The sequence below is a fragment of the Nestor notabilis genome, unplaced genomic scaffold (genome assembly GCF_000696875.1).
Source record: "Nestor notabilis isolate BGI_N333 unplaced genomic scaffold, ASM69687v1 scaffold1979, whole genome shotgun sequence".
Classification (NCBI taxonomy): Eukaryota; Metazoa; Chordata; class Aves; order Psittaciformes; family Psittacidae; genus Nestor; species Nestor notabilis.
The window spans coordinates 99,709-110,847 of NW_009943947.1; the positions used below are offsets into that span (position 1 = coordinate 99,709).

The following is an 11,139-nucleotide window of genomic DNA, read 5'->3' on the forward strand; positions in this document are numbered from 1 at the left end:
CTCCCCTAGGTTGAAGCCACTTTCTTCCATTCAGACCAATGGAAAACATCTTGTTTTTGAGAACTGGCTGCAGAATGCACCGAGGACCTGTGACAAAGTCAGCATCACCCACTACACATCAGCATCTGTGAGAGAAGCTAGGACCACCAGGGCTGATGATGAAGCAGTGAAAGGTAACAGATTCAAGCCTTCAGAAACACATGCTACCCTTGCACTTCATCATAATGGCAGCAAGAAGAAACTGAGCAAGTACTTCAAAGGTATTTCTCAACAACACTTGAAGAACTATTTTTATTGTAACTACCTTCTCTTCACCCTTTGTCCACCAAAACCTTGTTCTTAACAACTGAATAAAAAGCATGGAATAGAATCAGACAAAAACCAACTTCAAACATCTTTTCATATGCCTTTTATGCATCTTCAGCATGGATTTGGAGTTTATATTGCCAACTACAAGAGGAAGATGGCTACAAAATCCATCCCTTAATAAAAGCATCATGAACACAAATTTTATTCCCATGTCCTGTAGAACTCCTCCCTCACTCTTAAATGTCTCAGGAAAAACAACAAAACCCCCAAACACAAACTCCTCAACTCATCAGCCTTTGACAAGCTAATTGCTACATCAGCTCCTGGACCATGACTGTCTATTTTTAGGTCAGATTGTACAACAGTTTCTAAACAGCATCTATGTAATGCGGGCATCAATTCCTAAACCTTTCGTCCTTGCCTTGAACAGCTCCAACATTTACCAGAGACAGGTGCTGTACAGAACTGGTCACGCATGTGCCAGCTCCCCTTACATGTACACCAAGGAGTGACTGTGGAAGGGGAAGCCATATACATGGGCACCATCACCTCAGTGTAAGGGACCACTCACGTATGTTCCCTCTCCATGCTCATCATCCAGGGATACACGCAGCAACTAAAAAGACCCAGAGCCATGAGTGGTCCCAAGATGGGCGACTGTTCTAAACCAGAACAATGTGAGTGGTCATAGGTCGTGTTGCTGTTCTAATCTTCCACAGCTCAATGCGATGTTCCACAGAACTGAAGCAGTGTGCTTTGGTACCCACTCACTTGTAATTTCTTACATATAAAAAGGTTAAAAAACACTTTTAAGAACCCAAAATGGAAAACTGGTTAATTGAACTTTGTATTAAAAAGTCACAGTTTTTAAAAGAATACATCGGCACCGTTTCGATGGCAAGCACTCAAATACATCAGGCGTTTATCTGCAATGGTTTCTCCAGTATTGTAGGCACAGAGTGGCATGTAAACTACACGTGGCAACCAGAACAGCAAAGGCACAATCTGGTTTTATTTTTTCTTTGTTGTTGTTATGCTTTTCAAGATGTTGGTTAATTTACAAAGAAAAATATTCTATACTTCATGCAGAAGTATTACATTTGTATTTTGTAGCACAGGACCGTTACAGAACTGCTGTCATTTAAATAACAATTAAAAAAAAAAGATAGCAGCTCTTTGCACTGAGGAACTGGATTTCTGGGTTAAAGGACAATACGTTTTCTCATCTGGCAGGCTGAGAACATCTGAGACTGTCGATGTATCTTCCCTGCCTACATCAAGCACCGCCTGCACACTGAAGGGAGTTGCAAGTTCTCTGGTTTGCTATTCTTACCTTGTATTTATTTTCCGATACATCCAAGAATGTCAAAGAAGTCACAAGTAAAGCTGTCTGTAAAACTACCAGTTGCTTCTCTAACACAAAAGTAGTTTTAAAACACTGGTGTAAGTAGGAATCCGACTGCACTCTTCTAGCAGCTGGGCCTATCCCAATGCCACTGCTGGTGCCTGCAGACCTCACTGTGTGTGTTCAGAGGGAATCGCTCTAAGCAGAACTGCTTTCTTGTTGGTAGACAGTAGCAGGAACAGTTCCAAACTAAAACAGTTCCAAACCAGCCCTCAGCAATTCAAAGTTAAAGGTAACTCAATGACTTAAAAGTGTAAGTTCTGCCCACGGCTCCAGGACTATGACAGTTCTGCATTGTACATAGAAATGCCCGAGTAAGTAGAAAACCTTAGTTTACAAATGGAAAGATCTATTAAAAAAGACATTTCACATAGTTACCTTAAATAGTTCTTATATGCACCGTTCCACATTGTGGAAAAGCTGAAATATGCAGTCTGGACTCGGCATGTTAAAGAAAACCAGAATTCCATGTATTGGCACAAATACTTATATCTACACCTGTACAAAGTAAAAAAAGCTGACAGCCCTGTCCCACGAGTGCTGCAGATCCAGCTCCTCTCCAACGCACACTTCCCTACGTGGCTGCCAGCAAGGGACAGCGAGATGGGAACGCAGTCTTAGGAGCATGGTGCCAAAAAGTTCCAAACTGCTCTGTCAGTCTCTAAACAGAGAAATCAGAAGTACATCCAAAACAATGTCCGTCCACTGAACACGCTCACAGCTGTGAGGTCACTGCAGCTGCACTCTGTATGCTCCGATCAGCAGCTTCACCTGGGAGAGCAAACAAAGGTTTCATTTAAAGATCATCCACAAGGAACTACTGTGTTAAACACTTCTACTATGAGAATAGCACGAGAAAAGGTGTACAACTGCTCGTGACTGAGGAGGGGAAGAAAAAGGAATTTACATCCTACTGAGATCAGTCTGTAGCAGCCCCACAGAAATATGAATGACTTTTAAAAGGACTCCAGTGGAATTCAGCTGCCATTAGGTGGTGTTTGAACAAGGGAGCCCTGAATCTGATCTACACACACACATACACTTCCATCTGAACAGGAGTTCAATTTTTCCCCCCTTTTAAATGTGCGCAATAAAGTATTTAAGAGTAGAATTTTTAAACCTGAAGATCTAGAAACTTTACTGGTGTATCTTCTAAGGATAAAAGAAACGCTACCAGAACAGGGTCTGTTACTTATCTTGCAACACATAGTGGGACTGCTGCCCAAAACACCTAGAAAATACAACAGACTACACGGCCTACTTAAAAGCAGACTACACATCCCAGTTAAGTACTTCCAAGTTCTCCTAAACACACAAGCAAAAGTACCTGTATGCAAAAACTTAATGCCTAACATGTAAGTGTCACTTAATTCACAATATAAATGGGGAAGATATTTAGCTGTAACATTACCTTGGTGCTTGAATTATTCTGCCTGCAGCATAGACATTTAATTATGACAACTGATGCCCCTGGCAACTTTCCTAAGTTCTGGCAATGTAACAGGGTGGAATTGCAACTGATGGGAACTGGGATGAGGAAAGTCCTTAAGTTTTACATTTGCAACACGTATGGAAGAGTCATCCGTACAACAAGTTAACATGCACACTTGAGACTGCTTTGTACCTTGGCAGCAGGAGCTTCTGCCAACCGTATAAAAAGCTTGTTAAGGCCTGCAGTGGGGCTGAAGGAATAAATAAAGTGACTGTCCTGAAAGGAAAAAGAAAAGGGACAAGGTTAGTGGCAAGATACGCCTGAAAGTGCTACGTGAATGGACCAATACAACACCACATTTTCAGTATGCATTTTTTGATAGAAAGTTGGGCATTCTACAAAGAACCTTTGGTGCAGCCACAGAGAAAGCAAGAGGACTTGAGAATTGTGCAATGATGCATTTAGTAGATTAAAAAAAACCCCAAATAAACAACACATTAGAACTATGAGGTAGTTTGTTAAATATTTAAGAACTTATTGGGTCACAAATTTGAGAGCTTCAACAGTTTTAAACTCGCACCTGCCTGCTCAAACCCTCCATTCTGAAGCCACAGAACCATGCAACGGTTGAGGCTGGAGGGGACATCTCAATGTCATCTGGTCCAGCCCCCCTGTTCCAGCAGGGCTGCCTAGAAGCAGGCTGCCCAGCATTATGTCCCTGCCTTTCAAGTTACAAATTTCTATGGAGTCAGGTACACACAAGGTTTGTAGTTCTCTCCATATACAAAGAAGAATTAAGTTTCATTAAGAAAAAACACATTATCATGATAATAAAAAAATGCTTAAATCACAATACTCAAAAGTCCAAATTAAGGGACTAGGATTTTCCAGGCTGCTCCATAAAGACTTTTAGAAAGCAACTTAACAGTCAATCAATTATATGAAAAGATTTACCAAAAATACAGGGAGCTGGAATTTGTCGTTTAAAACCACAGCTTGTACACTGCATGGTCCACAGAGCCGAGCGATGACTTCTTTACCAAAGAAGTTTGAATGGAAAACAAAGAGAAGAACTCCAGAGCCTGAAAGGGAAGGCAATTCAGTCACGTGAATTAGAAATGAGATCTTTTGCTTAGAATGACTGCATACAGTGCACCTTTGAAGACGGGTACAAATATAAACATTATATCATATATATTAAACCCCTACGGAGTATCCAAGCAACATGCAGAAGTCCCATCTCCCAGGCAGTGGATCCACTGTGCCCATAACACAACTAACTTGGTCACTAAGTTAAAGTCCTTTGGCAGCAGAAATAATTTTACGTGGCTGTTAGAAAGGAAAGCAAAGTGGGTACAGCAATCCCTGGTAAAGTTCACCTCTGTGGGTTTAGGTCTACCTAAGGAATGGAATTTCATGTGGTTTGGGTTCTCTCTTCTGTTGGTAAGGACAACCAAGCCCAGTCTATTTTAGATCTTTATGAACTGTGCTGGAATTCAGTGAACAACAATCTTCAATACCCACAGATGCTTCATTTTAATACATAAACTGATACAAGGTTTCTTAATTCTCTGTAGGATACCTCTAATCACAAGCTGTAAGACTTACACTACAACTCTCAACAGCCAGAAAACCGGGATGACACAAACACTTTCAGCCTTGCTTTAAACACTATTTCACAGTCCCAGTAATGTAGTATTTCAAGAAAAATCAAAAAGTAGATACTGCCCCAATATACTCAAAAGGCGAATAAAAATGACTCAGATATACCAAGCATCAGAGATTAATATCTGGATTCCTGAAAGAATGAAGAAACATTTCCAAGTATCTCTGGAATTAGATTCCCAGCTTTTTCAAAGTGTCTGTGGGCAAGACAGAGTTGATTGATACTGGCTTCTTTTTGGTAGTATTTCTAGACTGTGTTTACAGCCTGACAGTGCTGTGCCTATACTTCAAGATTCCAGTCTGTTAGGCGCTGTCTACAGAACAAGATGATCCACTATGAGGTTTTCTAAGTACACTTAGACTAAGATTGTTCAGAAGTCTTAATTCTAAGTTAAACCATTCCTTTCCTGCAACACCTGCACTGAGCTAATGCAACCCTCACAAAGCTCATGTAACCCACGAACAGGGGAAAGCAACTGTGCATGTGTGATAAAAACCTCTTAAACAAAAAGATACACACAAACTCCACCCCCAATGCATCAAAACATCCCTGCTCTCCCCACGCTCCATAATCAGAGCATCCTTAACGCACTGCAGTAATCATACACAAGTAATTTCACAGTTACTTTAAGACATACTAAAAAGGCAGTTTCTTAACACACTGTTCCACCCATTTTTTAAATCCCAACCAACCAACCCAGCACACCGGCACCCCCCTACCTTCTGGTATATTTTGGGGGGGTCTGTAGTTAAAATCTGTAGAAAAATCTGGCCCTTCACACAGTCGATGACACGCAATTGGGAAGACTGGCTCCAGCAAAGCAAGACGAGCTTCAAAATAATCCCTGATGGTATCTTCTGCTACTCTTGAGAGCCTAAAAGACCAAACAAGTGAGGCCTGTGCTTCACACAGTAAAATTACTTCAGAGAGTTAGTGAGAGCCGATTAAAAAAAGCATTCCAGATCACCTTTTGGAATCCTGATTTTCAGGAGTGAATGCCTTTGTCATTACCATTTATGCATAGATGAACCCCAGGCCCCAATACTTTGTTAATAAAACATTTTGTCAGTGGTCTATTTGTGACATTCATCTATCAGGTTCACAAACTTAAAAGCTGAGACAAATGCACTGCAGCCCATTGAAACAAATAATTCTGACTAGCCACATATTTTGAAGGCTGTTTATGTAGAAGATGTTCCCAAACACCAGTATGTACCTGCTGGCTGAACAGACAACCACCTCCCTGCATGGCTCACTTATCAACCTAACTGCGAGTACAACATAAAACTAAAGTCAGTCACTGGCAATACTATTGAGAAAAATGCAGTTCCCAGTAAAAAACCTTCCTAATAATGCAGTGAAATAGTAGTGACACTACCATTAAACATGGTAGGTTTTGGGCTTTTTTGGGCTGGGAGGGGTGTAACTTAAGCGAGCAGCCTAGCTTGCAAAGAGAAGCCTCGTGAACCAACAGTATTTGGCACCTTTACAAGCAGGTTACTGAGTAACCCTCTTCAGAAAGCTGTTTTGACACAAACGGGTTTTAAACACTTTTGCAAGGCAAAGGTCCTGACTTTCTCAGCTTTACAGCTTTTCCAGCTGTATTCAGAGCCTGCTCCCCTCCATGCTAGCCAAAGATTACCACCTGCCCAATCTAAACTGTGTCTCATCGGAAAAAGACCATGAGAATCCCCATACCAAAGCAAGCCCAGAAAGCCCACCCAGCCTAGTTTCCAGAAGCCAGACAAAACTCCATTAAATACTGGAAATTAAGCAGTTGTCTTTTGTTGGTACACTGTCCTAGTTTCCAGCAGTCTGGCTTAGAGGCATCCAAAACTCAAGATTGCAGCCAAACTGCACCTCTCCTTAGATTTACCTAATCCCTTCTAAAATCCTATGCATTTGTAACCACAGCATTCTGCAACAAGATCCACATTTCATTTTTTTGGTGCAAAAATATTCCTCCATTTCAAACCTATCATTAAACCATTTAACAGGACGGCCTGTAGAACCTGCCTCACAGCTTTGAGTTATATTCTGTTGTTGTTTTCTGGTTTGATTTTACCTTTTGACCTTTCACTCTGGCCCAGGGGGATGTGTACCACCTCCCTCAGCCTATCCTCACAGAAGCTACTCCGTATGTCTGACCATCTTTACTTCCCCTTTTGGCTTCATCTGGCTTTGGAACAAGGTAACTGGAATGGCACATACTATTTAAAGCATTTGGACACCATGGATTTAAGTTCTGTTTTCAGCTCCATATTACCTTCCTTTTGACTGACAAGCAGCACTGAACTTGTATTTTCAGGTAGTAAGTTTAGAAGCATCCTCAATTGGCAAGAGCTGTGTTACACTCTGAATAATTCATGCTACTACAGTGATTAATTATTATTAGGTTTTATGCTTTTATCACTTCCCCCCCCCCCCCCCCCTCCCCATTTAGCCTGCTATAATAGGGAAACATTCCTTACACCTTCTATCTGCCCAGGACAGACATTCAAAGCAGTGATCTGAAATACCTCAGATAAGCTTTACAGTGCACTGTAAATACTATCATCACAATACTCCCCTCCCAGTACAAAACTGGATCAGAACACATTAGTTCAGCAAAAATCAGTAGCACAACGTCTAGCTGGAAGCCAGTCACCCCCAGTGTACCCCCAGGGTCAATACTGCATCTGGTCCTGTGTCACATCTTCATGTATGACCTGCATGATGGGGCAGTGTACCCTCAACAACTTTGCAGATGACACTAAACTGGGAGGAATGGCTGGTACACCAGAGGGTCATGCTGCCATCCAGAGGGACCTCAACAGGCTGGAGAAATGGGCCAACGGGAACCTCATGCAGTTCAACAAAGAAGTACAAAGTCCTGTACCAGGGGAGGAACATCTCCAGGCACCAGGCCATACTGGGAGTCACCCACCTGGAAAGCAGCTTGGCAGAAAAGGCCCTGGTGGACACCAAGCTAACATGAGTCAGCAACATGGTCTTGCTGCAAAGGCAGTCAATGGTATCCTATGCTGCATCAAGGCAAAGTATTGCCAGCAGGTCAAGGGAGGTGATCACTGGGCTGAGATCACACCTGGAGTGCTGTGTCCAGCTCCTCTCACTACAAGAGAGACATGGACATACTGCAGAGAGCCCAATGAAGGGCCACAAAGACGTTAAAGGGACCGGAGCATCTGACATACGAAAGGCTGGGAGAGCTGTAACTGCTCAGCCTGGAGAAAAGGCAGCTCAGGGAGATCTTATCAATGTGTATGTATCAATAAACACCTGAAGTGACAGGGCAAAGAGGACAGAGCCAGGCCTTTTTCAGTGGTGCCCAAGGGGCAGTGGGCACAAACTAAAACATGGGAATTTCCCTCTGAACATCACAAGACACATTTTTACCGTGAGGGTGATGGAGCACTGACACAGGCTGCCCAGAATGGTTAGAGGTCCCCATCCTTGGAGATACTCAAACACCATCTGGACAGGGTCCAGGTCAACCAGCTCTAGGTGGCCCTGCCTGAGGAGAGGGCTTGGACAAGACCACCTCCTGAGGCCCTTACCAAACTCAGCACTACAACATGTATCAGTGACCACTGCAAGGCAGTTTCTGTCAAGACAGATTTAGGATGTTAGCTGATGATCAGAGACAGAAAACAGCCAGGGCTTTCTAAACACTAAAATAGAAGAGAATGAGCTTGGACTACTTGATAGTCTTATATAGATATATCATTAGAGTAAAATCATCATAAACCAGTAAAAGGATCTTGCAGCACTCTGCATTCATGGCAAAACCTCACCTGCTGCAGAAGCTGAGACCTTCCTTGAGTCTTCTTCAAGTTTAGAGTCTGTTGGTTATGATTTTCTGCCCCGATACATTAGCTATCAGTATTCCTCCAAACTGATATTTATCTCTCTGTCTATCTTCATCTAGCATCCCTGTTCATCAGCTCAGAATATTTTTCATGACCAGATGACACGAATGCATCACATACCACACACACTGCACTGCCCTTCAGTGATTCTGTTGCACAGTGAGGATTTCTACCTCCATCAGTTACTGGCACGAAAGCTTTACCGCTGGCACTCCAGCTCACTGCTGGCATTTAAGGGTCCAACAACAACCTAACTATCTGCACTGACTTTCCATGGTGTTTCTGTTACATGTTCTTTTGTTTTTAATTTTTTTAAATCCTTTTTATCAAGTGGTTTATTTGGCATGCCCTAATAAGAGTTTACATTCAACACCACAGTGCTTACACACTTCTTAGTTTTCCAAATTGCTGTATTTCTAGTTTAAGGAATCTTTTACTTCTAGTAATTCTCTTTTCCTCCTTTCCATCTTCTTACTCCGTGTTTAAGCAAGTGTCTGCTAATTCTGTTAGCTCACATAATTTTAATTTCACAGGATTTATTAGTTAGCTTTCTGCCCACATCAGATCTGTTTTCTTTCCCGGAATCTCCTGCTCTTCCCTGGGACTTAAACTAAAACTACGACATGCCCAGTACTGCAAATTCACCAGAACAAACTTCAAAGTACAGTTTACTCACGTTTCCAAATGACTCTTGAGCTGCTCATACACCAGCAGGTTATTGCACTGTTTAGCAAAATGCAGTGCACTGTTCTGGTGCTTTGACAAAATGTTACAGTCTGCTCCACTTTCAATCATAAGCCGCACTATGTCAGAATTCCCTCTTTTACAAGCCTGTGCAGAGAGCAAGAAGATGGAATGATGGACAACAATGACAAATCATTAGAACAGAGCACAGCACTGGAGTAAACAGAACTGAAGACATTAATTAAAATCAAAAACGAAGTAAAATTCAGAAACCAACGTATTTGCTGTGGGAGTGCTAACACAACTCGAAACTCAGGATCACAGTCCATAAATACTTTATCTTTACCCAGGCAACACTACATACGTGGTCCCATAGAAGCAGCAACACTCAGTATTATCAAGTGGACTTAACTGGAATAAAAATAGATTAAAGAACAGTTTTGTGCCAACACCCAATCTTCTAGAGTTCAGTAACTGCAAACTTCCTTACAATTGTTTACCTGAATAAATGGGTTTCTGCAGTAGTATTCAGAAAAACTTAAGAAACACTTTCAAAGTGTCTGTTTCTAGGAAGCTCAGTTCAACTGGTACTACAGGGGTGCAGCAGATTAACATAACTTGCCCAAAATTGTTATTTAGTTATATTAGACAGTCACTGTGATTAACAAGAACGTCAGGGCATGCCAACCAAAGCCTTGACAGAAGTACAGGGAAGTCTGAAGACAGCTCTACTCTGAAGAATGCAAACACATGTTCTTTGTTGCTTGTTTTCAAACACCTCAGACAAATTAGGGAAAGGCACAAGAGGTTTAAATTTCTATCTTCATGTGGCCTTTCCAAAGGTAACTTCTGAAATAGTTCTCAGCTCTGAACTTTGATACAGGCTTTCAAACCATAATCTTCCATAAATAAACCAACCCACCTGGCCCCCAAACAAGAAACCCACAAAAATCACACACCACCTCAGAGAAAGGAATGGAGTGCAAAGACTTCCCCCCTCCCCCTGCCCTTTTCAGAAGTATGATCCAATTCCTGAGGTTAAATAAGAGTGGCCTGATAAACACATTTGTATGTTTATCCCCACATGGCTAACCTTGTTTCAGTAAGTTACTGGAAATGAAGACCTTTGTATCTGCACAGCAAAACAAATATCCAGACTAAGGCACTGTAGGCTGCCAATTAGAAAGTATGTACAGCTGTGCAGCAAATTACTAACAAAACCTTTAAAAAACAAGAAAAGTCAAAGCTGAGGTTCATGAGGGCAGCCAAATTATGAAGAGATTTTGGACTGACATAGCTGAGGAAACCACAAGGGTGTTATTTTCTTCACAGAAAATGTGAATTCCTCACACTTGTTAATCCTTACAGAGGACAGAAGAGAAACAATACCATATTGTCTTGCACAGAAAAGCTTTTGTAACCTCTTATGCAAACAAATTGCCTTAAACAACCTATGTATAAATACAGCAAGTTTATCAGGAAGGGGAACTTGGTGAAATTATTTGGTAAAACAAAAAAAAACCCTAAGAGGAGCACAGACTGTTTCAAGGGTCTCAGAATTCTCCCATTACAAAACATAAATAAATAAAATATCTCCTTCGTGATGGGGAAGAGTAAATGTGGAGAACAGGCAGTGGGAAGGAACCTGCAAACCCATTATTTTATTTCTGGCCTGCAATTAAATGATAAAAGTCAATCACAGCAACACCTAAGTGAAAGACTCTCCTTTCTGGCATTTTTCTCTTCCTGCTCACAACTCGATTATCTCAGTTGT

General features: G+C 41.7%; 1 protein-coding gene across 1 annotated transcript in view; it reads right to left on the reverse strand.

Moving 5' to 3' along the window:
* Positions 1-2,031: 2,031 nt before the first annotated feature.
* The window catches only part of MPHOSPH8 (M-phase phosphoprotein 8), a gene marked incomplete at its 5' end in the record, with an annotated part of 19,138 nt that continues 10,030 nt past the window's right edge, over positions 2,032-11,139 (reverse strand). The window contains 5 exons of the mRNA XM_010022189.1: positions 2,032-2,485; positions 3,339-3,422; positions 4,101-4,228; positions 5,532-5,686; positions 9,358-9,512. Coding sequence (XP_010020491.1) covers positions 2,444-2,485; positions 3,339-3,422; positions 4,101-4,228; positions 5,532-5,686; positions 9,358-9,512 — 564 coding nt within the window. The remainder of the gene's footprint in view (positions 2,486-3,338; positions 3,423-4,100; positions 4,229-5,531; positions 5,687-9,357; positions 9,513-11,139) is intronic.